The following is a 26,452-nucleotide window of genomic DNA, read 5'->3' on the forward strand; positions in this document are numbered from 1 at the left end:
GCTGCCCCATAGGTTCTCCATAGGGTCGCAGCGCTGGACGCAGGTGTTGGCCGGGGGTCCGACGGGGGGTCCTGGACCCCCACCCAGAGCCTTCCATGCTGCCGCCCTGCTGCCCCCCGGCGGCCCCATGGTGATCCATGGGGGGCTGCTGCTGGGGGGGGACGTGGGGGGGGATTCCTGGGAGCTGCACCTTCACAGCCTGCAATGGCGGCAGCACCGTGTGAGCTGGGGGGGGGGGGGGGAGTTGTGGGGGTCCTGTGGGGTCCTATGGGGGTCCTGGGGGGTTCTGTGGGGTCTTAGAGGGGTCCTATGGGGGTCCTGTGGGGTTCTGTGGGGTCTTAGAGGGGTCCTATGGGGGTCCTGGGGGGTTCTGTGGGGTCTTGAACGGGTCCTATGGGGGTCCTGGGGGGTTCTGTGGGGTCTTAGAGGGGTCCTATGGGGGTCCTGTGGGGTTCTGTGGGGTCTAAGAGGGGTCCTATGGGGGTCCTGGGGGATTCTGTGGGGTCTTAGAGGGGTCTTGTGGGGGTTATGGGATCCTGTGGGGTTCTGTGGGGTCTTAGAGGGGTCCTATGGGGGTCTTGGGGGGTTCTGTGGGGTCTTGAAGGGTTGCTGTGGGGGGCAATGGGGTCGTAAATGGTCCTGTAGGGGGGTTATGGGGGTCCTGTGGGGTTCTATGGGGTCTTCAGGGGGGGCTGTGGGGTCCTATGGGGTCTTAGAGGGGTCTTGTGGGGGTTATGGGGTCGTGTGGGGTCCCATGGGGTTCTGTGGAGTCTTGGAGGGGTCTTGTGGGGGTTATGGGGTTGTGTGGGGCTCTATGGGGTCTTGAAGGGGTCCTGTAGGGGGACTATGGGGGTCTTATGGGGGTCCTGTGGGATTCTGTGGGGTCTTAGAGGGGTCTTGTGGGGGTTATGGGGTCCTGTGAGGTTCTATAGGGTCTTGAAGGGGTGCTGTAGGGGGGCTATGGGGGTCCTGTGGGGATTCTGTGGGGTCTTAGAGGGGTCTTGTGGGGGTTATGGGGTCGTGTGGGGTTCTATGGGGTCTTGAAGGGGTGCTGTGGGGGGCTATGGGGTCATAAAAGGGTCCTGTCGGGGGGTTATGGGGGTACTGTGGGGTTCTATGGGGTCTTCAGGGGGGGCTGTGTGGTTCTATGGGAGGCCTATGGGGGTTTTGGGGGGTCCTATGGGGTCTTAGAGGGGTCTTGTGGGGGTTATGGGGTTGTGTGGGGCTCTATGGGGTCTTGAAGGGGTCCTGTAGGGGGACTATGGGGTCATAAATGGTCCTGTAGGGGGACTATGGAGGTCCTGTGGGGGTCCTGTGGGATTCTGTGGGGTCTTAGAGGGGTCTTGTGGGGGTTATGGGGGTCCTGTGGGGTTCTATGGGGTTTTAGAGGGGTCTTGTGGGGGTTATGGGATCGTGTGGGGTTCTATGGGGTCTTGAAGGGATCCTGTAGAGGGGCTATGGGGTCATAAAAGGGTCCTGTAGGGGGGTTATGGGGATCTTGTGGGGTTCTATGGGGTCTTCAAGGGGGTCCTGTGGGGTCCTATGGGGCCTTAGAGGGGTCTTGGGGGGGGTTATGGGATTCTGTGGGGTTCTATGGGGTTTTAGAGTGGTCCTATGGCGGTCTTGGGGTCGTGTGGGGTTCTATGGGGTCTTGAAGGGGTGCTGTGGGGGGCTATGGGGTCATAAAAGGGTCCTGTAGGGGGGTTATGGGGGTCCTGTGGGGTTCTATGGGGTCTTCAGGGGGGGCTGTGGGGTCCTATGGGGTCTTAGAGGGGTCTTGTGGGGGTTATGGGGTCGTGTGGGGTTCTATGGGGTCTTGAAGGGGTGCTGCGGGGGGCTATGGGGTCATAAAAGGGTCCTGTCGGTGGGTTATGGGGGTACTGTGGGGTTCTATGGGGTCTTCAGGGGGGGCTGTGTGGTTCTATGGGAGGCCTATGGGGGTTTTGGGGGGTCCTATGGGGTCTTAGAGGGGTCTTGTGGGGGTTATGGGGTTGTGTGGGGCTCTATGGGGTCTTGAAGGGGTCCTGTAGGGGGGCTATGGGGTCATAAATGGTCCTGTAGGGGGACTATGGGGGTCTTATGGGGGTCCTGTGGGATTCTGTGGGGTCTTAGAGGGGTCTTGTGGGGGTTATGGGGTCCTGTGGGGTTCTATAGGATCTTGAAGGGGTGCTATGGGGGGCTATGGGGTCATAAAAGGGTCTTGTAGAGGGTTATGGGGGTCCTGTGGGGTTCTATGGGGTCTTCAGGGGGGGCTGTGGGGTCCTATGGGGTCTTAGAGGGGTCTTGTGGGGGTTATGGGGTCGTGTGGGGTTCTATGGGGTCTTGAAGGGATGCTGCGGGGGGCTATGGGGTCATAAAAGGGTCCTGTCGGGGGGTTATGGGGGTCCTGTGGGGTTCTATGGGGTCTTCAGGGGGGGCTGTGGGGTCCTATGGGGGGCCTATGGGGGTTTTGGGGGGTCCTATGGGGTCTTAGAGGGGTCTTTTGGGGGTTATTGGGTCGTGTGGGGTCCCATGGGGTTCTGTGGGGTCTTGGAGGGGTCTTGTGGGGGTTATGGGGTCGTGTGGGGTCCCATGGGGCTCTATGGGGTCTTGAAGGGGTCCTGTAGGGGGGCTATGGGGTCATAAATGGTCCTGTAGGGGGACTATGGGGGTCCTATGGGGGTCCTGTGGGATTCTGTGGGGTCTTAGAGGGGTCTTGTGGGGGTTATGGGGTCCTGTGGGGTTCTATAGGGTCTTGAAGGGGTGCTGTGGAGGTTATGGGGTCATAAAAGGGTCCTGTATGGGGGTTATGGGGTTGTGTGGGGTTCTATGGGGCCTTGAAGGGGTGCTGTGGGGGTTATGGGGTCATAAATGGTCCTGTAGGGGGGTTATGGGGGTCCTGTGGGGGTCCTGTGGAGTTTATGGGGTCTAGGGGGGGTCCTTGGGGGGGTCTTCTGGTGTCCTATGGGTCCTGGGGGGTTTCTGGGTGTCCCATGGGGTTCCAATGGGGTTTTTGGGGATCCTATGGGGTATTTGGGGGGGTCCCGTGGGGGTCCTGCGGGGGTCCTGGGGGGTTTTGTGATCCTATGGGAGTCTGTGGGGTTTCTGGGGGTCCCATAGGGGTCCTATGGGTCCTATGGGGTTTCTGGGGGTCCCATAGGTGTCCTATTGGTCCTATGGGGTTTATGGGGTCTAGGGGGGGTCCTGTGGGGTTCTTCTGGTGTCCTGTGGGTCCTGTGGGGTTTCTGGGTGTCCCATGGGGGTCCAATGGGGTTCTATGGGGCTCGTGGGGGGTCCTATGGGTCCTGTGGGGTTTATAGGGATCCTATGAGGGTCCTGGGGGGGGTCTTCTGGTGTCCTATGGGTCCTGTGAGGTTTCTGGGGATCCCATGGGGGTCCCATGGGGGTCCTATGGGTCCTGTGGGGTTTATGGGCATCCTATGGGGTATTTGGGGGGGTCCTATGGGTCCTGTGGTGTTTATGGGGGTCCCATGGGGGTCCTATGGGTCCTATGGGGTTTATGGGCATCCTATGGGGTATTTGGGGGGGTCCTATGGGTCCTGTGGGGTTTATGGGGGTCCCATGGGGGTTTTGCGGGGGTCCTGCGGGGGTATTGTGGTCCTATGGGGCCTGTGGGGTTTATGGGGATCCCATGGGGGTCCTATGGGGTCCTATGGGTCCTATGGGGTTTATGACGATCCTATGGGGTATTTGGTGGGGTCCTATGGGTCCTGTGTGGTTTATAGGGGTCCCATGGGTGTCCTATGGGGCTCGTGGGGGGTCCTAAGTGTCCTGTGGGGTTTATGGGGGTCCCATGGGGGTCCTATGGGTCCTATGGGGTTTATGGGGTCTAGGGGGGTCCTGTGGGGTTCTTCTGGTGTCCTATGGGTCCTGTGGGGTTTATGGGGGTCCCATGGGGGTCCCATGGGTCCTGTGGGGTTTATGGGGGTCCTATGGGTCCTATGGGGCTCGTGGGGGGTCCTATGGGTCCTGTGGGGTTTCTGGGTGTCCCATGGGGGTCCTATGGGTCCTATGGGGTTTAAGGGGTGTAGGGGGGGTCCTGTGGGGTTCTTCTGGTGTCCTGTGGGTCCTGTGGGGTTTATGGGGATCCCATGGGGGTCCTATGGGTCCTGTGTGGTTTATGGGGGTCCCATGGGGGTCCTATGGGGCTCGTGGGGGGTCCTAAGGGTCCTGTGTGGTTTCTGGGTGTCCCATGGGGGTCCTATTGGTCCTATGGGGTTTATGGGGTCTAGGGGGGGTCCTGTGGGGTTCTTCTGGTGTCCTATGGGTCCTGTGGGGTTTATGGGGGTCCCATGGGTGTCCTATGGGGCTCGTGGGGGGTCCTATGGGTCCTGTGGGGTTTATAGGGGTCCCATGGGGGTCCTATGGGTCCTATGGGGTTTATGGGGTCTAGGGGGGGTCCTGTGGGGTTCTTCTGGTGTCCTATGGGTCCTATGGGGTTTATGGGGGTCCCATGGGTGTCCTATGGGGCTCGTGGGGGGTCCTATGGGTCCTGTGGGGTTTATAGGGGTCCCATGGGGGTCCTATGGGTCCTATGGGGTTTATGGGGTCTAGGGGGGGTCCTGTGGGGTTCTTCTGGTGTCCTATGGGTCCTGTGGGGTTTATGGGGGTCCCATGGGTGTCCTATGGGGCTCGTGGGGGGTCCTATGGGTCCTGTGGGGTTTATGGGGGTCCCATGGGGGTCCTATGGGTCCTATGGGGTTTATGGGGTCCAGGGGGGGTCCTGTGGGGTTCTTCTGGTGTCCTATGGGTCCTGTGGGGTTTATAGGGGTCCCATGGGTGTCCTATGGGGCTCGTGGGGGGTCCTATGGGTCCTGTGGGTTTTATAGGGGTCCCATGGGTGTCCTATGGGGCTCGTGGGGGGTCCTATGGGTCCTGTGCGGTTTCTGGGTGTCCCACGGGGGTCCTATGGGTCCTATGGGGTTTAAGGGGTGTAGGGGGGGTCCTGTGGGGTTCTTCTGGTGTCCTATGGGTCCTGTGGGGTTTATGGGGGTCCCATGGGGGTCCTATGGGTCCTATGGGGTTTATGGGGGTACCATGGGGGTCCTGTGGGGTTCTTCTGGTGTCCTATGGGTCCTGTGGGGTTTATGGGGGTCCCATGGGTGTCCTATGGGTCCTATGGGGTTTATGGGGTCTAGGGGGGTCCTGTGGGGTTCTTCTGGTGTCCTATGGGTCCTGTGGGGTTTCTGGGGGTCCCATGGGGGTCCTATGGGTCCTATGGGGTTTCTGGGGGTCCCACGGGGGTCCTATGGGTCCTGTGTGGTTTATGGGGGTCCCATGGGGGTCCTGTGGGGTTCTTCTGGTGTCCTATGGGTCCTGTGGGGTTTATAGGGGTCCCATGGGTGTCCTATGGGGCTCGTGGGGGGTCCTATGGGTCCTGTGGGGTTTATGGGGGTCCCATGGGGGTCCTATGGGGCTCGTGGGGGGTCCTATGGGTCCTGTGGGGTTTATGGGGGTCCCATGGGTGTCCTATGGGGCTCGTGGGGGGTCCTATGGGTCGTGTGGGGTTTCTGGGTGTCCCATGGGGGTCCTATGGGTCCTATGGGGTTTATGGGGTCTAGGGGGGTCCTGTGGGGTTCTTCTGGTGTCCTATGGGTCCTGTGGGGTTTCTGGGTGTCCCACGGGGGTCCGATGGGGCACACTGGGATCCCTTGGGGTCACGACCCCCCGTGACCCCCCGTGACCCCAAATCTCCCCCTCTAGGATCCGCCCCCCCCCCTGCTGGGCCACACGCTGACCCCCGCGGGCGCCGTGGGGCTGCTGCTGCTGGGGGGCTTCAACCCACAGCTGGGGGTCAACCGCCGGCTGTGGGCCCTGCGGGGCGGGCAGTGGGCAGAGCTGTGGGCACCGGGACCCGGCCCTACAGGTGGGGGCTCTGTGGGGCTGCGTGGGGTGCTGTGGGTCTCTGTGGGGTCCCTATGGGGTCTCTATGGGTCTCTATGGGTCTCTATGGGTCCCTATGGGGTCCTATGGGGTCTCTATGGGGTCTCTCTCTGGGTCTCTATGGGGTTTTTATGGGGTCTCTATGGGTCTCTCTATGGGTCTGTCCATGGGTCTCTATGGGGTCTCTCTCTGGGTCTCTATGGGGTCTCTCTATGGGGTCCCTATGGGTCTCTGTGGGGTCCCTATGGGGTCCCTATGGGCTCCCTATGGGTCTCTGTGGGGTCTCTATGGGGTATCTCTCTGGGTCTCTCTGGGTCTCTCTGGGTCTCTATGGGTCTCTATGGGGTTTTTATGGGGTGTCTCTATGGGTCCCTGTGGGGTCCCTATGGGGTCCCTATGGGGTCTCTATGGGGTCTCTCTGGGTCTCTATGGGGTCTCTATGGGTCCCTATGGGGTCTCTATGGGGCTCTATGGGGTCTCTCTGGGTCTCTATGGGGTCTCTATGGGTCCCTATGGGGTCTCTCTATGGGGTCTCTCTATGGGTCTCTATGGGTCTCTATGGGGTCTATGGGTTCTCTATGGGTCTCTATGGGGTGTCTATGGGATCTCTATGGGGTCTCTATGGGTCTCTATGGCGTCTATGGGGTCTCTATGGGTCTTTCTGAGGGATCTCTGTGGGATCTCTCTATGGGTCTCTATGGGGTTTCTCTATTGGGTCCCTATGGGGTCCCTATGGGGTCCCTATGGGTCTCTATGGGTCTCTATGGGATCTCTGTGGGGTCCCTCTATGGGTCTCTATGGGTCTCTCTATGGGGACCACTGTAGTCACGCCCCTTTCACGTGGCCCCGCCTCCTGATGAGGCCCCGCCCAGGTGTCGCTCCGCCCACCCCAACTAGCCCCGCCCCCTATAGCCCCACCATTACAGAAAACCACGCCCCCAACAATAGCCCCACCCCAACTCCAGGCCACGCCCCCTCCTTAGGAAGCCCCGCCCATTTCCACGCCCCATCCCCATTTAAAGCCCTTCATTTGCATAGCCCCGCCCAACGATGCCCCGCCCCCTTATTGAAGCCACAGCCATTTGTTCTGGCCCCGCCCCATTTGGAAGCCATTCATTTGCATGGCCCCGCCCATCGGAGCACCGCCCCTTGTCGAAGCCACGCCCCCAACCAAGCCACGCCCCTTTATGAAGCTCCGCCCATTCCGACAGTCCCGTTCCATTCGAAGTCCTCATTTGCATTAATCCGCCCACCACTGAAGCCCCGCCCCTTCTCCAGACCCCTCCTTTTTCACTAGACCACGCCCCCTGCGTGACCACGCCCCCTTGCCGAAAGCCACGCCCCATGATATTGCCGCTTTACAAACCCCGCCCACTTCTATGGCCCCGCCCCCACACACGAAGCCCCGCCCCATTCTGATAGCCCCGCCCCCTGACTTGGCCCCGCCCCCCGCAGCGCTCCTGGGTCACGTGGCTGTTTACGACGCCCCCTCGCGGTCCGTGTTCGTCTATGGCGGATGGCGGCCCCTGCTGGGCGCTTCCGGGGAGCTGCACCGCCTGCACTGCGCCCCCCTGCGGTGGGAGGCGGTACTGCAGGAGCCGGGATGCCGGGTATGGGGTCGGGGGGGGGGGCAGCTATGGGGTTTCTATGGGGTCTGTATGGGTGTCTCTATGGGGTCTCTCTATGGGTCTCTACGGGTTCCTATGGGGTCTCTCTATGGGTCTCTATGGGGTCTCTAAGAGTCTCTATGGGGTGTCTCTATGGGGTCTCTCGATGGGGTCTCTATGGGTCTCTATGGAGTCCCTATGGGTCTCTCTGGGTCTTTATGTGTCTCTATCGGCTCCTATGGGTCTCTATGGGTCTCTATGGGTTTCTATGGGGTCTCCATGGGTCTCTATGGGGTTCCTATGGGTCCCTATGTGTCTCTATGGGGTTTTTATGGGTCTCCCTATGCGTCCCTATGCGTCCCTATGGGTCTCTATGGGTCCCTATGGGGTCCCTATGGGTCTCTCTATGGGTCTCTATGGGTCTCTGTGGGTCCCTATGGGTCTTGATGGGGTCTCTATGGGTCTCTATGGTCCCTGTGGTCCCTATGTGCCCCTATGGTCCCTATGGGTCCCTACATGTCCCTATGTGTCTCTACGTGTCCCTATGGGTCCCTATGGGTCTCTATGAGGTCTCTATGGGTCCCTATGGTCCCTATGGGTCCCTATGTGTGTCTGTGGGCCTCTATGGGGTCCTTGGGGTCTCTATGGGGTCTCTATGGGTCCCTATAGGGTCCCTATGGGTCCCTATGGGGTCTCTATGGGGTCTCCATGGGTCTCTATGGGTCCCTATGTGTCCCTATTGGTCCCTGTGTGTCCCTATGGGTCCCTGTGGGTCCCTATGGGTCCCAGTGGGTCCCTATGGGGTCTGCCTATGGGGTCTCTATGGGTCTCTATGGGGTCTCTATGGGTTTCTATGGGGTCTCTCTATGGGTCTCTGTGGGTATCTATGGGTCCCTACGGGTCCTATGTGTCCCTATGTGCCCCTATGGGTCCCTATGGTCCCTATGTGTCCCTAAGTGTCCGTATGGTCCCTATGGGTCCCTATGGGTCTCTCTGGGTCCCTATGGTCCCTATGGTCCCTATGTGTCCCTGTGTGTCCCTATGGTCCCAATGTGCCCCTATGGTCCCTATGTGTCCCTATGGTCCCTGTGTGTCCCTATTCCCTCTGTGTCCCTGTGTGTCCCTATGGTCCCTATGGTCCTTATGGTCCCTCTGTGCCCCTATGGTCCCCATGTGTCCCTATGGTCCCTATGGTCCCTATGGTCCCCATGTGCCCCTATGGTCCCCATGTGTCCCTATGGTCCCTATGGTCCCTATGGTCCCCATGTGCCCCTATGGTCCCCATGTGTCCCTATGATCCCTATGGTCCCTATGGTCCCCATGTGTCCCTATGGTCCCCATGTGCCCCTATGGTCCCTATGGTCCCTATGGTCCCCATGTGCCCCTATGGTCCCTATGGTCCCCATGTGCCCCTATGGTCCCTATGGTCCCTATGGTCCCCATGTGCCCCTATGGTCCCCATGTGTCCCTATGGTCCCTATGGTCCCTATGGTCCCCATGTGCCCCTATGTGTCCCTATGTGTCCCTATGATCCCTATGGTCCCTATGGTCCCCATGTGCCCCTATGGTCCCTATGGTCCCTATGGTCCCCATGTGCCCCTATGGTCCCCATGTGTCCCTATGGTCCCTATGGTCCCTATGGTCCCCATGTGCCCCTATGTGTCCCTATGTGTCCCTATGATCCCTATGGTCCCTATGGTCCCCATGTGCCCCTATGGTCCCTATGGTCCCTATGGTCCCCATGTGCCCCTATGGTCCCCATGTGTCCCTATGGTCCCTATGGTCCCTATGGTCCCCATGTGCCCCTATGTGTCCCCATGTGTCCCTATGATCCCTATGGTCCCTATGGTCCCCATGTGTCCCTATGTGTCCCTATGTGTCCCTATGATCCCTATGGTCCCTATGTTCCCTATGGTCCCCATGTGCCCCTATGGTCCCTATGATCCCTATGGTCCCCATGTGCCCCTATGGTCCCTATGTTCCCTATGGTCCCCGCGGTCCCCGCGCCGCCCCGCCCACCCGCCGTGTCCCGCAGGCGCCCCCGCTGGCGCTGCACGCCGCCGTGCCGTCGGACGGGACGCTGCTCGTCTTCGGCGGGCGCGGCGCCTTCGGGGAGGATCGCAGTGAGCGCCCCCTGCTGCTGGGAGGCCGGCAGCGCCGCTGGCAGCCGCTGCGCGGCGGTGAGTGGGGACGGGGGCCGGGGGGGCGGGGCCTTATGGGGTCACGGGTCCTATGGGGTCGGGGGTCCTATGGGGTGAGGATCCCTATGGGGTGAGGATTCCTATGGGGTCCGGGGTCTTATGGGGTAAGGATCCCTATGGGTTGAGGATCCCTTTTTGGTCGGGGTCTTATGGGGTGAGGATCCCTATGGGGTCGGGGGTCCTATGGGGTGGGGGTCCTGTGGTGGTCGGGGGTCCTATGGGGTGAGGATTCCTATGGGGTCAGGGGTCTTATGGGATGAGGATCCCTATGGGATGAGGATCCCTATGGGGTCAGGGGTCCTATGGGGTGAGGATCCCTATGGGGTCAGGGGTCCTATGGGGTGAGGATCCCTATGGGGTCAGGGGTCTTATGGGGTGAGGATCCCTATGGGGTCAGGGGTCCTATGGGGTGAGGATCCCTATGGGGTGGGGATCCCTATGGGGTGGGGGGTCTTATGGGGTCAGGGGTCCTATGGGGTGAGGATCCCTATGGGGTGGGGGGTCTTATGGGGTCAGGATCCCTATGGGGTCGGGGGTCCTATGGGGTGAGGATCCCTATGGGGTCAGGGGTCCTATGGGGTCAGGGGTCCTATGGGGTGAGGATCCCTATGGGGTGAGGATCCCTATGGGGTCAGGGGTCCTATGGGGTCGGGGGTCCTATGGGGTGAGGATCCCTATGGGGTGAGGATCCCTATGGGGTCACGGGTCCTATGGGGTCGGGGGTCCTATGGGGTCAGGGGTCCTATGGGGTGAGGATCCCTATGGGGTCGGGGGTCTTATGGGGTCAGGGGTCCTATGGGGTGAGGATCCCTATGGGGTCAGGGGTCTTATGGGGTGAGGATCCCTATGGGGTGAGGATCCCTATGGGGCCGGGGTCTTATGGAGTCAGAGGTCCTATGGGTTGAGGATCCCTATGGGGTCAGGGGTCCTATGGGGTGGGGGTCCTGGGGGTCGGGGTCTTATGGGGTGAGGATCCCTATGGGGTCAGGGGTCCTATGGGGTCAGGGGTCTTATGGGGTGAGGATCCCTATGGGGTCAGGGGTCTTATGGGGTGAGGATCCCTATGGGGTCGGGGGTCTTATGGGGTCACGGGTCCTATGGGGTCGGGGGTCCTATGGGGTCGGGGGTCTTATGGGGTCGGGGGTCTTATGGGGTGAGGATCCCTATGGGGTCAGGGGTCCTATGGGGTGAGGATCCCTATGGGGTGAGGATCCCTATGGGGTCGGGGGTCGTATGGGGTGAGGATCCCTATGGGGTCGGGGGTCCTATGGGGTCGGGGGTCCTATGGGGTCGGGGGTCTTATGGGGTCCGGGGTCTTATGGGGTGAGGATCCCTATGGGGTCAGGGGTCCTATGGGGTGAGGATCCCTATGGGGTGAGGATCCCTATGGGGTCGGGGGTCCTATGGGGTCGGGGGTCTTATGGAGTCTGGGGTTTTATGGGGTGAGGATTCCTATGGGGTCGGGGGTCCTATGGGGTGAGGATCCCTATGGGGTGAGGATCCCTATGGGGTCGGGGGTCCTATGGGGTGAGGATCCCTATGGGGTGAGGATCCCTATGGGGTGAGGATCCCTATGGGGTCAGGGGTCCTATGGGGTGAGGATCCCTATGGGGTGAGGATCCCTATGGGGTCGGGGGTCCTATGGGGTGAGGATCCCTATGGGGTCGGGGGTCTTATGGGATGAGGATCCCTATGGGGTGAGGATCCCTATGGGGTCGGGGTCTTATGGGGTCGGGGCTCCTATGGGGTCAGGGGTCCTATGGGGTAAGGATTCTTATGGGGTCGCGGTCTTAAGGGATGGGGGTCCTGGGGGGTCGGGGGCCTTATGGGGTGAGGATCCCTATGGGGTGAGGATCCCTATGGGGTCGGGGGTCCTATGGGGTGAGGATCCCTATGGGGTCGGGGTCTTATGGAGTGAGGATCCCTATGGGGTCAGGGGTTCTATAGGGTGAGGATCCCTTTGGGGTTGGGGTCTTATGGGGTGAGGATCCCTATGAGGTGGGGATCCCTATGGGGTCAGGGGTCCTATAGGATGGGGGTCCTGTGGGGTCGGGGGTCTTATGGGGTGAGGATCCCTATGGGGTCGGGGTCTTATGGGGTCAGGGGTCGTATGGGGTAAGGATCCCTATGGGGTGGGGGCCGAGGATCCCTATGGGGTGAGGATCCCTTTGGGGTCAGGGGTCCTATGACGTGAGGATCCCTATGGGGTGGTGGTCCTGTGGGGTGGGGGGGGCTATGGGATGGGGGTCCTATGGGGTCGGGGGTCTTATGGGGCCAGGAGTCCTATGGGGCCAGGGGTCCTGTGGGGTGGGGTCTTATGGGGTGGGGTCTTATGGGGTGAGGATCCCTATGGGGTCAGGGGCCGTATGGGATGGGGGTCCTGTGGGGTGGGGGTTCCTATGGGGTTGGGGTCTTATGGGGTGAGGATCCCTATGGGGTCAGGGGTCTTATGGGGTGAGGATCCCTATGGGGTCGGGGGTCTTATGGGGTGAGGATCCCTATGGGGTCAGGGGTCTTATGGGGTGAGGATCCCTATGGGGTCGGGGGTCTTATGGGGTGAGGATCCCTATGGGGTCGGGATCCCTATGGGGTTGGCGGTCTTAGGGGGTGGGGGATCTTATGGGGTAAGGATCTCTATGGGGTCGGGGGTCCTGTGGGGTGGGGGCTCTTATGGGGTTGGGGGTCCTATGGGTAAGGATCCCTATGGGGTAGAGGGGGTGTCCTGTAGGGGGCGTGGCCTATAGGGGGCGTGGCCTATAGGGGGCGTGCCCTACGAGGAAGGCGTGGTCTCGGATGGAGGCGTGGCCTATGAGGGGGCGTGGCCTACGAGGGGTGAGGCCTCTGCTGGGGGCGTGGCCTCTGGTGAGGGCGTGGCCCACGGGGGGCGTGGCCTACGAGGGGCGAGGCCTCTGCTGGGGGCGTGGCCTCTGGTGAGGGCGTGGCACACAGGGGGCGTGGCCTACGAGGGGCTTGGCCTCTGATGGGGGCGTGGCCTCCGATGGGGGCGACGTCTTTGTAGGAGGGCGTGGTCTGAGTGGGGGCGTGGCCTCTGGTGGGGGCGTGGCCTCCTGACCCCGCCCCCTTCCCGCAGCCCCCCCGTTTCCCCCCATGGCGGCGGCGGCGGCGGCGCTGGGCGGCGCCATCTTTGTTTGCGGAGGTCTGGAGGGGGCGGGGCTACGGAAGCTCCGCCCACAGCGAAGCCACGCCCTCAGGTGAGGAGTGGGAGGGGGTGGGGAGGGGGTCGAATGGGGCGATGTGTGGGGCTGGGGAAGCTGTGGGGCTGGGGGGGATATGGGGCGATGTGTGGGGCTGGGGGGCGTTTGGGGGATGTGTGGGGTGAGTTGTGGGGCTGGGGGAGATATGGGGCAAAGTGTGGGGCTGGGGAGCTGTGGGGCAGGGGGAGATGTGTGGGGATGTGTGGGGCGATGTGTGGGGCTGAGGGCATTTGAGGGATGTGTGGGGCTGGGGGAGATGGGGGTCAATGTGTGGGGTGATGTGTGGGGCAGGAGGAGCTATGGGGCGATGAGTGGGGCCGTGGGGTTTGGGGGATGTGTGGGGTGATGTGTGGGGCTGGGTGAGATATGGGGCAAAGCGTGGGGCTGGGGGGCGTTTGGGGGATGTGTGGGGCAGGGGTGAAGTGTGGGGTGATGTGTGGGGCAGGAGGAGCTATGGGGTGATGTGTGGGGCTGGGGAGCTGTGGGGCAGGGGGAGATGTGTGGGGATGTGTGGGGCGATGTGTGGGGCTGGGGGCTTTGGTGGAATGTGTGGGGCAAAGTGTGGGGCAGGGGGAGCTGTGGGGTGATGTGTGGGGCTGGGGGGCACTTGGGGGATGTGTGGGGCAGCAGTGATGTGTGGGGCGATGTGTGGGGCTGGGGGAGCTGTGGGGCTGGGGGGGATATGGGGCAAAGTGTGGGGCAGGGGTGGGTGGGTGATGTGTGGGGTGATGTGTGGGGCGATGTGTGGGGCTGGGGGGGATATGGGGCGATGTGTGGGGCTGGGGGACATTTGGGGGATGTGTGGGGTGAGTTGTGGGGCTGGGGGAGCTGTGGGGCAAAGTGTGGGGCAGGGGTGGGTGGGTGATGTGTGGGGCGATGTGTGGGGCTGGGGGAGCTGTGGGGCAGGGGAGATATGGGGGGATGTGTGGGGCGATGTGTGGGGCTGGGAGGTTTGGGGGTCAATGTGTGGGGCTGGGGGGGCTTTTGGGGAATGTGTGGGGCAGAGGAGTTGGGTGATGTGTGGGGCTGGGGGAGCTGTGGGGCGAAGTGTGGGGCAGGGGGAGATATGGGGTGAGTTATGGGGCTATGAGGTGATGTGTGGGGCTGGGGAGCTGTGGGGCAGGGGGAGATGTGTGGGGATGTGTGGGGCGATCTGTGGGGCTGGGGGAGCTGTGGGGCTGGGGGGGATATGGGGCGATGTGTGGGGCTGGGGGGCATTTGGGGATGTGTGGGGTGAGTTGGGGGGCTGGGGGAGATATGGGGCAATGTGTGGGGCAGGGGGAGCTGTGGGGTGATGTGTGGGGCGGCAGTGATGTGTGGGGTGAGCTGTGGGGCTGGGGGAGCTATGGGGCAAAGTGTGGGGCAGGGGGAGTTATGGGGTGATGCGTGGGGCTGGAAGGCATTTGGGGGATGTGTGGGGCGGGGGGAGCTGTGGGGTGACTTATGGGGCTGTGGGGTGATGTGTGGGGCAGGAGGAGCTATGGGGTGATGTGTGGGGCTGGGGGAGCTGTGGGGCAAAGTGTGAGGCAGGGGGAGATGGGGGTCAATGTGTGGGGTGATGTGTGGGGCTGGGGGGCGTTTGGGGATGTGTGGGGCTGGGGGAGTTGGGGTTCATATGGGGTGATGTGTGGGGTTGGTGTGGGGCAGGAGGAGCTATGGGGTGATGTGTGGGGCTGGGAAGATATGGGGCGACGTGTGGGGCAGGGGGAGCTGTGGGGTGATGCGTGGGGCTGGGGGGGAGATACAGGGGAATGTGTGGGGCAGAAGGGGTTGGGGGTCAATGTGTGGGGTGAGGTGTGGGGCAGAGGGAGTTGGATACGTGGGGCGATGTGTGGGGCTGGGGGAGTTGGGGGTCAATGTGTGGGGCAGAGGGGTTGGATGATGTGTGGGTCAATGTGTGGGGCTGGGGGACGTACGGGGGAATGTGTGGGGCTGGGGGGGGAGGCGATGTGTGGGGCGATGTGTGGGGCTGGGGGGGTTGGGGGTCGATGTGTGGGTGATGTGTGGGGCTGGGGGAGCTGTGGGGTGACTTGTGGGGCTATGGGGTGATGTGTGGGGCAGGAGGAGATATGGGGTGATGTGTGGGGTGATCTGTGGGGCTGGGGATGTGTGGGGCAGGGGGAGCTGTGGGGCAATCTGTGGGGCAGGAGACATATGGGGCAATCTGTGGGGCTGGGGACTTATGGGGCAATCTATGGGGCTGGGGACTTATGGGGCAATCTGTGGGGCAGGAGGAGCTGTGGGGCTCGCTATGGGGATGCTGGATGCAAATGAGATGCAAATGGGATGCAAATGAGATGCAAATGAGATGCAAATGAGATGCAAATGAGATGCAAATGAGATGCAAATGGGATGCAAATGAGCCGCTCTGCCCCACAGGAACTGCAGCGCCGGGCCGACCCCAATCCCTGACCCCAATGGGGTGAGTGGGCAAAACGTGTGGGGCGCCCCATAAGTGTGGGGCGGGGGGGACGCGGGTGTGGGGTGGGGGAGCTGTGGGGCCAGGGACAGAAATCTGTGGGGTGAGGCGTGGTTATGGGGCGGGAGATCTGTGGGGTGAGGGGGATCTGTGGGGTGGGAGATCTATGGGGTGAGCGGGATCTATGGGGCGGGCCGGATCTATGGGGTGAGGCATGGATATGGGGTGGGGAGGAGTTATGGGGTGAGAGATCTATGGGGTGAGGGATGGTTATGGGGTGAGGGCAATCTATGGGGTGAGAGATCTATGGGGTGATGCACAGCTATGGGGTGGGAGATCTGTGGGGTGGGGAACGGTTATGGGGTGGGGTAAAAGTTATGGGGTGGGAGATCTGTGGGGTGGGAGATCTATGGGGCGAGGGACAGTTGTGGGGTGGGGAGGAGTTATGGGGTGAGAGATCTATGGGGTGGGAGGTCTATGGGGTGAGGGATCTGTGGGGTGAGGGGATCTGTGGGGTGAGAGATCTATGGGGCGGGCCGGATCTATGGGGTGAGGGACGGTTGTGGGGTGGGGAGGAGTTATGGGGTGAGGGGGATCTGTGGGGTGAGGGACGGTTGGAGGAATGTTTTGGGATTCGGGGGAATTTTGTGGGGTTTTGGAGCGGATTTGGGGCGGTTTGTGGGGTTTTGGGGCTGCTTGTGGGGTTTTGGGGCGGTTTTGGGGTTTTGGGGGCAGGTTTGTGGGTTTAGGGGCTGCTTGTGGTGTTTTGGGGTTTTGGGGCGGTTTGTGGGGTTTTGGGGCGGTTTGTGGGGTTTTGGGGTTTTGGGGCAGTTTGTGGGGTTTGGGTCTGTGGGGTTTGGGGCAGGTTTTGGGGTTTGGGGGCGGTTTGTGGGATTTGGGGGCAGTTTGTGGGTCTTGGGGCAGTTTGTGGGGTTTGGGGGCGATTTGTGGGGTTTTGGGGCACTTTGTGGGGTTTGGGGCAGGTTTTGGCATTTGGGGGCGGTTTGTGGGGTTTTGGGAACTTTGTGCGGTTTTGGGGCTGTGGGTTTTGGGGCTGTTTGTGGGGTTTTGTGGTTTTGGGGTGGTTTGTGGGGTTTTGGCGCTGAGCTCTGTTCCTTCGTTGACCGATTTTGGGGTTTCTGACCCCAATTCCAGGCACCCATGGAGGCTCCGAAGCAGCGACGGGACGGTGAGGGAGCTGGGGGGCGCTATGGGGCGCTATGGGGTCTCTATGGGGTCCCTATGGGTCCCTATGGGGTGCTATGGGATCCTATGGGATGCTATGGGGTCCCTATGGGGCACTATGGGGCTCTATGGGGCGCTATGGGGTCCTTATGGGGTGCTATGGGATCCTATGGGGTGCTATGGGGTCCCTATGGGGCGCTATGGGGCGCTATGGGGCGCTATGGGGTCCCTATGGGGTGCTATGGGATCCTATGGGGTGCTATGGGGTCCCTATGGGGCGCTATGGGGCGCTATGGGGCGCTATGGGGTCCCTATGGGGTGCTATGGGATCCTATGGGGTGCTATGGGGTCCCTATGGGGCGCTATGGGGTCCTTATGGGGTGTTATGGGGTTCCTATGGGGCGCTATGGGGTTCTATGGGATCCTATGGGGTGCTATGGGGTCCCTATGGGGCGCTATGGGGCGCTATGGGGTCCTTATGGGGTGCTATGGGGTCCCTGTGGGGCACTATGGGGTGCTATGGGGTCCCTTTGTGGTCCCTTTGGGATCCTATGGGGCGCTATAGGGTGCTATGGGGTCCCTATGGGGTGCTATGGGGCGCTATAGGGTGCTATGGGGTGCTATAGGTTGATATGGGGTCTCTATGGGGCGCTATGGGGTGCTATGGGGTCCCTATGGGGTGCTATGGGGCGCTATGGGGTCTGTATGGGGAGCTGTGGGGCCCTATGGGGTGCTATGGGGTCCCTATGGGGCGTTATGGGGTGCTATAGGGTGCTATGGGGTCCCTATAGGGTGCTATGGGGTCCCTATGGGGTGCTATGGGTCCCTATGGGGTGCTCTGGGGTGCTATAGGGTGTTATGGGGTCCCTATGAGGTGCTATGGGGTCCCTATGGGGTCCCTATGGGGTGCTATGGGGTCCTTATAGGGTCCCTGTGGGGCACAGTGGGGTGCTGTGGGGTGCTAAGGGGTCCCTATGGGGCGCTATGGGGTCCCTGTTGGGTGCTATGGGGTCCCTATGGGGCACTATGGGGCGCTATGGGGTGCTATGGTTCCCTATGGGGCACTATGGGGTCCCTATGGGGTGCTATGGGGTTTTATGGGGTCCCCCACATCTCACCCCATAACTCACCGCCCAGCTGACCCCATAGCTGACCCCATCACTCACCCCACAACTGTCCCACCCCACAAGTGTCCCACCCCATCACTCACCCCACAGCTCACCCCATAACTCACCCCATAACTCACCCCACAGTTCACCCCATAACTCACCCCATCACTCACCCCACAGTTCACCCCATAACTCACCCCATCACTCACCCCACAGTTCACCCCATAACTCACCCCATACCTCTCCCACCCCATAACTGTCCCACCCCACAAGTGTCCCACCCCATAACTCTCTCACCCCCCAGTTGACCCCATAAGTCACCCCATAACTCTCTCACCCCATAAGTCACCCCACAAGTGTCCCACCCCATAACTCAACCCATAACTCTCCCACCCCACAAGTGTCCCACCCCACAAGTGACCCCAAACTGTCCTACCCAAGTGTCCCACCCCACAATTTTCCCACCCCAAACTCTCCCACCCCATAAGTCACCCCATAAGTCGCTCCACAAGTGTCCCACCCCATAAGTCACTCACCCCATAACTCTTCCACCCCACAAGTCTCCCACCCCATAACTGTCCCACCCCACAAGTGTCCCACCCCATAAGTCACCCCATAACTCACCCCACAAGTGTCCCACCCCATAAGTCACCCCATAACTCACCCCACAAGTGTCCCACCCCATAAGTCGCCCCATAACTCTCCCACCCCATAAGTTACCCCATAACTCTCCCACCCCACAAGTGTCCCACCCCATAAGTCGCCCCACAAGTGTCCCACCCCATAAGTGCCCCCAAACTGCCCCACCCCATAAGTTACCCCATAACTCTCCCACCCCACAACTGTCCCACCCCATAAGTCGCCCCACAAGTGTCCCACCCCATAAGTCTCTCACCCCATAACTGTCCCACCCCATAACTGTCCCACCCCAAACTCTCTCACCCCATAAGTCACCCCATAAGTCACCCCACAAGTGTCCCACCCCATAACTGTCCTACCCCATAACTGTCCCACCCCACAAGTGTCCCACCCCATAAGTCGCCCCATAACTGTCCCACCCCATAAGTTACCCCATAACTTTCCCTCCCCACAACTGTCCCACCCCATAAGTTGCCCCACAAGTGTCCCACCCCATAAGTCTCTCACCCCATAACTCTCCCACCCCATAAGTCGCCCCACAAATGTCCCACCCCATAAGTTACCCCATAACTCTCCCACCCCACAACTGTCCCACCCCATAAGTCGCCCCACAAGTGTCCCACCCCACAAGTGTCCCACCCCATAAGTCTCTCACCCCATAACTGTCCCACCCCATAACTGTCCCACCCCATAACTGTCCCACCCCAAACTCTCTCACCCCATAAGTCACCCCATAAGTCGCCCCACAAGTGTCCCACCCCATAAGTCTCTCACCCCATAACTGTCCCACCCCACAAGTGTCCCACCCCATAAGTCGCCCCATAACTGTCCCACCCCATAAGTTACCCCATAACTCTCCCTCCCCACAACTGTCCCACCCCATAAGTTGCCCCACAAGTGTCCCACCCCATAAGTCTCTCACCCCATAACTCTCCCACCCCATAAGTCGCCCCACAAATGTCCCACCCCATAAGTTACCCCATAACTCTCCCACCCCACAACTGTCCCACCCCATAAGTCGCCCCACAAGTGTCCCACCCCATAACTGTCCCACCCCACAAGTGTCCCACCCCATAAGTCTCTCACCCCATAACTGTCCCACCCCATAACTGTCCCACCCCAAACTCTCTCACCCCATAAGTCACCCCATAAGTCACCCCACAAGTGTCCCACCCCATAACTGTCCTACCCCATAACTGTCCCACCCCACGTGTCCCACCCCATAAGTCGCCCCACAAGTGTCCCACCCCATAAGTCTCTCACCCCATAACTCTCCCACCCCATAAGTCGCCCCACAAGTGTCCCACCCCATAACTGTCCCACCCCACAAGTGTCCCACCCCATAAGTTGCCCCACAAGTGTCCCACCCCATAAGTCTCTCACCCCATAACTCTCCCACCCCATAAGTGTCCCACCCCATAACTCTCCCACCCCATAACTCTCCACCCCATAAGTCGCCCCACAAGTGTCCCACCCCATAAGTGCCCCCAAACTGCCCCACCCCATAAGTTACCCCATAACTCTCCCACCCCATAACTCTCCACCCCATAACTCACCCCACAAGTGTCCCACCCCATAAGTCTCTCACCCCACAAATGTCCCACCCCACAAGTGTCCCACCCCATAACTCTCCCACCACCCCACAAGTGTCCCGCCCCATAAGTGCCCCCAAACTGCCCCACCCCACAAGTGACCCCAAACTGCCCCCCAGCCGCCCCCCCGTCCCGGTGCCCCCAGCGCCGCTCCTGCGCCTCCTGCCTGCGCTCCTATGGGGCGGAGGGCGCCTGCGTCTGGAGCGACGGCCTGCAGCAGGTGGGCGCGTGTGGGGCGGAGGTGGGGCGGGTGTGGGGCGGATGTGGGGCGGAGGTGGGGCGGAGGTGGGGTGGATGTGGGGCGGGTGTGGGGCGGATGTGGGGTGGGTGTGGGGCGGGTGTGGGGCGGGTGTGAGGCAGATGTGGGGCGGGTGTGGGGCAGATGTGGGGCGGGTGTGGGGCAGCTGTGGGGCGGATGTGGGGCGGCTGTGGGGCGGAGGTGGGGCGGATGTGGGGCGGGTGTGGGGTGGATGTGGGGCAGATGTGGGGCAGCTGTGGGGCGGGTGTGGGGCGGAGGTGGGGCGGGTGTGGGGTGGATGTGGGGTGGGTGTGGGGCGGATGTGGGGCGGGTGTGAGGCAGATGTGGGGCGGGTGTGGGGCAGATGTGGGGCGGGTGTGGGGCGGAGGTGGGGCGGGTGTGAGGCAGATGTGGGGCGGGTGTGGGGCAGATGTGGGGCGGGTGTGGGGCGGATGTGGGGCGGGTGTGGGGCGGAGGTGGGGCGGGTGTGGGGTGGATGTGGGGCGGGTGTGGGGCAGCTGTGGGGTGGATGTGGGGCGGCTGTGGGGCGGAGGTGGGGCGGATGTGGGGCGGGTGTGGGGCGGAGGTGGGGCGGAGGTGGGGTGGATGTGGGGTGGGTGTGGGGCGGATGTGGGGCGGGTGTGAGGCAGATGTGGGGCGGGTGTGGGGCGGATGTGGGGCGGGTGTGGGGCGGATGTGGGGCGGGTGTGAGGCGGATGTGGGGCGGGTGTGAGGCAGATGTGGGGCGGGTGTGGGGCAGCTGTGGGGCGGATGTGGGGCAGCTGTGGGGCGGAGGTGGGGCGGATGTGGGGCGGGTGTGGGGTGGATGTGGGGCAGATGTGGGGCAGCTATGGGGCGGATGTGGGGTGGATGTGGGGCGGAGGTGGGGCAGCTGTGGGGCGGGTGTGGGGCGGAGGTGGGGCGGGTGTGGGGCAGGTGTGGGGCGGGTGTGGGGCGGGTGTGGGGCGGATGTGGGGCGGGTGTGGGGCGGATGTGGGGCGGGTGTGAGGCAGATGTGGGGCGGGTGTGGGGCAGATGTGGGGCGGGTGTGGGGCAGCTGTGGGGCGGATGTGGGGCGGCTGTGGGGCGGAGGTGGGGCGGATGTGGGGCGGGTGTGGGGTGGATGTAGGGCAGATGTGGGGCAGCTATGGGGCGGATGTGGGGTGGATGTGGGGCGGAGGTGGGGCGGGTGTGGGGCGGGTGTGGGGCGGAGGTGGGGCGCGTGTGGGGCGGAGGTGGGGCGGGTGTGGGGTGGATGTGGGGCGGGTGTGGGGCGGATGTGGGGCGGAGGTGGGGCGGAGGTGGGGTGGATGTGGGGTGGGTGTGGGGCGGATGTGGGGCGGGTGTGAGGCAGATGTGGGGCGGGTGTGGGGCAGATGTGGGGCGGGTGTGGGGCGGATGTGGGGCGGAGGTGGGGCGGAGGTGGGGTGGGTGTGGGGCGGATGTGGGGCGGGTGTGGGGCGGGTGTGAGGCAGATGTGGGGCGGGTGTGGGGCAGATGTGGGGCGGGTGTGGGGCGGATGTGGGGCGGGTGTGGGGCAGATGTGGGGCGGGTGTGGGGCAGATGTGGGGCGGGTGTGGGGCAGCTGTGGGGCGGATGTGGGGCGGCTGTGGGGCGGAGGTGGGGCGGATGTGGGGCGGGTGTGGGGTGGATGTGGGGCAGATGTGGGGCAGCTATGGGGCGGATGTGGGGTGGATGTGGGGCGGAGGTGGGGCAGATGTGGGGCGGAGGTGGGGCGGGTGTGGGGCAGGTGTGGGGCGGGTGTGGGGCGGGTGTGGGGCGGGTGTGGGGCGGATGTGGGGTGGATGTGGGGCAGATGTGGGGCGGATGTGGGGTGGATGTGGGGCAGATGTGGCGCGGATGTGGGGTGGATGTGGCGCGGATGTGGGGCGGATGTGGGGCGGGTGTGGGGCGGGTGTGGGGTGGATGTGGGGCGAGTGTGGGGCGAGTGTGGGGTGGGTGTGGGGCGGAGGTGGGGCAGCTGTGGGGCGGATGTGGGGCGGATGTGGGGCGGATGTGGCGCGGATGTGGCGCGGATGTGGGGCGGATGTGGGGCGGATGTGGGGCGGGTGTGGGGCGGGTGTGGGGCGGATGTGGGGCGAGTGTGGGGCGAGTGTGGGGTGGGTGTGGGGCGGAGGTGGGGCAGCTGTGGGGCGGATGTGGGGCGGATGTGGGGCGGATGTGGGGCAGCTGTGGGGCGGGTGTGGGGTGGGTGTGGGGTGGATGTGGGGCGGGTGTGGGGCGGATGTGGGGCGGATGTAGGGTCTGGGGGGCAGTTATGGGGCGGCTATGGGGTCTGGGGGGGTGGTTATGGGGTGGTTGTGGGGTGTGTGGGATCTGGGGGTGGTTGTGGGGTGGTTATGGGGTGTGTGGGGTAGTTAGGGGGTGGCTATGGGGTGTGTGGGGTGGCTATGGGGTGGTTATGGGGCGGCTATGGGGTGGTTATGGGGTCTGGGGGTGGTTATGGGGTGGTTATGGGGTGTGTGGGGCGGCTATGGGGTGGTTATGGGGTGGTTATGGGGTCTGGGGGTGACTATGGGGTGGCTATGGGGTGTGTGGGGTGGCTATGGGGTGGTTATGGGGTGGTTGTGGGGTCTGGGGGTGGTTATGGGGCGGATGTGGGGTGGTTATGGGGCAGTTATGGGGTCTGGGGGGTGGCTATGGGGCAGCTATGGAGCGGCTATGGGGTGGTTGTGGGGTGGTTGTGGGGTGGCTATGGGGCGGTTATGGGGTGGTTATGGGGTGGTTATGGGGCGGCTATGGGGTCTGGGGGGTGGTTATGGGGTGGTTATGGGGTGTGTGGGATGGCTGTGGGGCAGCTATGGGGCAGTTATGGGGTGGCTATGGGGTGGTTATGGGGCGGCTGTGGGATCTGGGGGTGGTTGTGGGGTGGCTATGTGGCGGTTATGGGGCAGTTATGGGGTGGTTATGGGGTGGGTATGGGGTCTGGGGGGAGTTATGGGGTGGCTATGGGGCAGCTATGGGGTTGTGGGCTGGCTATGGGGTGACTATGGGGCAGTTATGGGTGGTTATGGGGTCGGGGGGAGTTATGGGGCAGTTATGGGGTCTGTTGGGGAAATATGGGGCGGTTATGGGGTTTGTGGGATGGCTATGGGGCGGCTATGGGGTGGGTATGGGGCTATGGGGCAGCTATGGGGCTATGGGGTGGCTATGGGGTCTGGGGGGTGGTTATGGGGCGGTTGGGGGACGGTTATGGGGTGGTTATGGGGTGAGGGGGGGAGTTATGGGGCAGCTATGGGGTCTGTGGGGGAAATATGGGGCGGTTATGGGGGTGTGGGGCGGCTATGGGGCGGTTATGGGGTCTGGGGGGAGTTATGGGGTGGTTATGGGGCGGCTATGGGGCAGTTATGGGGTTTGTAGGATGGTTATGGGGCGGCTATGGGGCGGTTATGGGGTCTGTGGGGCGGCTATGGGGCCCTTGGCCCCGCCCCTTTCTCTAACCACGCCCCCTCTCTCAAACCCCGCCCCCTTCTCAATGGCCCCGCCCCCTCCGTCACAAACCCACCCCTCTTTGACCACGCCCCCCTCCCTGGCTCCACCCCCTTCCTTTCTGGCCCCGCCCCATCTGCTTTGACCACGCCCATCCTATTTGCCCCACCCCTTCGCTCTGGCCGCGCCCCTTTCCTCAAACCCCGCCCCTTCGCCTCAAACCCCGCCCCCTGCTCTCAAACCCCGCCCCCCTCCCCTCAAATCCCGCCTCCTTCTCCGCAAACCCCGCCCCCTCCTCTCAAACCCCGCCCCCTCCTCTCAAACCCCGCCCCCTTTGCCTCACTCCCCCCTCCTCTCAAACCCCGCCCCCTTCCCTGTGGCCCCGCCCCCTCAGTGCCTGAGCCCCGCCTTCACCCCGTGGCGCTGCGCCGGGGGCGGGGGCTGCGGTCGGCTGCGGCGATTGGTGGAGCCGAATGATCGACAGGGGGCGGAGCCAACGGAGCGCCGCGGGGCGGAGCTTTGTGCCGCCGGCTGCCAGGGGGCGGGGCATTGCGCCGCCTGTCTGCGGATACCGGGCTGTGGTTGGTGCGCTCCGCCCGGGGGGCGGGGCCAACGGGGGCGGTGCTTGGAGGGCGGGCCGGCAGGGCCGGCGGCAGGTGAGGGGCGGGGCTTAAGGCAGGGGGCGGGGCTTAAAGGAGGGGGAGGGGCTAAAAGTAGGGAGGCTTAAATGAGGGTTGTGTGAGAGTAGGCGGGGCTTAAGGCAGGGGGCGGGGCTTAATGGAGGGGGAGGGGCTAAAAGGAGGGGGGCTTTAATGAGGGCTGTGTGAGAGTAGGCGGGGCTTAAGGCAGGGGGCGGTGCTTAAAGGAGTGGGAGGGGCTAAAATGTGGGGCGGGGCTTAAATGAGGGTGGTATGGATGGGCGGGGCTTAAGGATGGGGGCGGGGCTTAACGGAATGGGAGGGTCTAATAGAGTGGGCGGGGCTTAAATGGCGGTTGTATAAGGGTGAGGGCGGGGCTTGAGTCGGGGGGCGGGGCTTAACCGAATGGGAGGGGCTAAATGAGGTGGGGGCTTAATTGATGGTTTTATAAGGGAGAGGGCGGGTCTTAAGGCGGGGGGCGGGGCTTAACGGAATGGGAGGAGCTAAAGGAGGGGGAGGGGCTTAAATGAGGTGTGAGGCTGTGGGCGGGGCTTATGAGTGTGGGCGGGGCTTGCGGGGGTGTAAACAGGAGAGGGTGGGGCTTAAGGAAGGGGGCGGGGTTTCAGGGAGCGGCGTTGGATTGGAGTGGGCGGGGCTAAATGGATAGGGGGCTTGAGGGGGCGGGGCTTAGGAGAATGGGAGGGGCTTAATGGAAGGGGCGTGGCTTGGAGTGATATGGCGGAGTGGGCGGGGCTTATGCGTGGGGGCGGGTCTTAAGGATGGAGTGTTAACTGGAGTGGGCGGGGCAAAAGGAGTGGGGCGGAGTTTAAAGGGTTGTGTTAAGGAGTGGGCGGGGCTTAAGGAAAGGAGGCGGGGCTTAAAGGAAGGGCTTCGTTTAGGAGTGGGCGGAGCTTATATAAGGGGCGGGGCTTAAAGGAAGGCCTGTGTTATTGAGTGGGCGGGGCTTAAAGGAAGGGCTTTGGAAGTGGGCGCGGCTTGATAAAGGGGCGGGGCTTAAAGGAAGTGCTGTGTTTAAGAGTGGGCGGGGCTTAACGGAATGGTTTTGCTGTAGAGGGGCGGGGCTTAAGGAAGGGGGCGGGGCTTAAAGGAAGTGCAGTGCGTTGGAGTGGGCGGGGCTTAAGCAAAAGGGGAAGGATTGAGGAAGGGGCGGGGCCTAAGGAAGGGGCGGGGCTTAAGGGAAGGATTGTGTTAGGGAGTGGGCGGGGCTTATGGACAGTGGGCGTGGCTTAAAGGAAAGGCAGTGTTAAGGGAGGGGCGTGGCTTAAAGGAAGGGCTGTGCTATGGAGTGGGCGGAGCTTGACGAATGGGCGGGGCTTGAAGGGCTGTGTTAGGGAGTGGGCGGGGCTTAAGGAAGGGGCGGGGCTAAGAGGAAGGGCTGGGTTATGAAGTGGGCGGGGCTTAAGGAAGAGGCGGGGCTTAAGGGCAGGGTTTGTGAGTGGGCGGGGCATAAAGAGGGGGCGTGGCTTAAAGGAAGGGCTGTGCTATGGAGTGGGCGGGGCTGAAGGAGTGGGCGGGGCTTAAAGGAAGGGCTGTTCTATGGAGTGGGCGGGGCTTAAACGAACTGTTGTATAGTGGGCGGGGCTTAACAGGAGGGATTTTTGAGTGGGCGGGGCTTGAGGAAGGGGCGGGGCTTAAAGGTCGGGTTGTGCTGCGGAGTGGGCGGGGCTTGAGGAAGGGGAGTGGCTTAGAGAGGGGGCGTGGTTTAAAGGAAGGGCTGTTACGGAGTGGGTGGAGCTTGAGGAATGGGCGGGGCTTAAAGGAAGGGGCGGGGCTTAAGGGAGGGACGGGGGGGTGGCTGGGATCGGGGGCCGGGATTTGGGGGCTGTAGGGGGTTTTTGGGGTGGGATGGGGGGGTGATGAAGGGTCTGGGACCCCGCTGATGACGTCATCACCACCCCACCCCCCCCCCCCCACCTCCCACCCCCCACCCAAAACAGGGCTGAGCTGCGACGGGGGAAGAGAATGGAAATTCCTGCGCTGCCCCCAGGAGGGGGGGGGGACGTGTGGGGAGGGGGCAAGGTGAGGGGGCCTGGGGGCTCTATGGGGCTCTATGGGGTTCTGTGGGGCTCTATGGGGCTCTATGGGGTCTCTATGGGGCTCTATGGGGCTCTATGGGGCTCTGTGGGTCTCTATGGGGTCTCTGTGGGTCTCTATGGGCTCTATGGGGCTCTATGGGGTTTTGTGGGTCTCTATGTGGCTCTATGGGGTCTCTATGGGTCTCTATGGGGCTCTATGGGGCTCTGTGGCTCTCTGTG

At 62.6% G+C, this 26,452-nt stretch overlaps 1 protein-coding gene across 1 annotated transcript in view; it reads left to right on the forward strand.

The window, feature by feature from the left end:
* Positions 1 to 26,452, forward strand: part of LOC116241116 (uncharacterized) — a 61,091-nt gene that overhangs the window by 12,519 nt on the left and 22,120 nt on the right. The window contains exons 7-16 of the mRNA XM_090128072.1: positions 13 to 220; positions 5,704 to 5,866; positions 7,339 to 7,493; positions 9,526 to 9,670; positions 12,783 to 12,903; positions 15,286 to 15,328; positions 16,481 to 16,514; positions 19,970 to 20,070; positions 23,933 to 24,194; positions 26,135 to 26,216. Of these exons, the coding sequence (XP_089984198.1) occupies positions 13 to 220; positions 5,704 to 5,866; positions 7,339 to 7,493; positions 9,526 to 9,670; positions 12,783 to 12,903; positions 15,286 to 15,328; positions 16,481 to 16,514; positions 19,970 to 20,070; positions 23,933 to 24,194; positions 26,135 to 26,216 (1,314 nt within the window). The remainder of the gene's footprint in view (positions 1 to 12; positions 221 to 5,703; positions 5,867 to 7,338; positions 7,494 to 9,525; positions 9,671 to 12,782; positions 12,904 to 15,285; positions 15,329 to 16,480; positions 16,515 to 19,969; positions 20,071 to 23,932; positions 24,195 to 26,134; positions 26,217 to 26,452) is intronic.

The sequence above is a fragment of the Phasianus colchicus genome, chromosome 32 (genome assembly GCF_987193195.1).
Source record: "Phasianus colchicus chromosome 32, bPhaCol1.hap1.1, whole genome shotgun sequence".
Taxonomy (NCBI): domain Eukaryota; kingdom Metazoa; phylum Chordata; class Aves; order Galliformes; family Phasianidae; genus Phasianus; species Phasianus colchicus.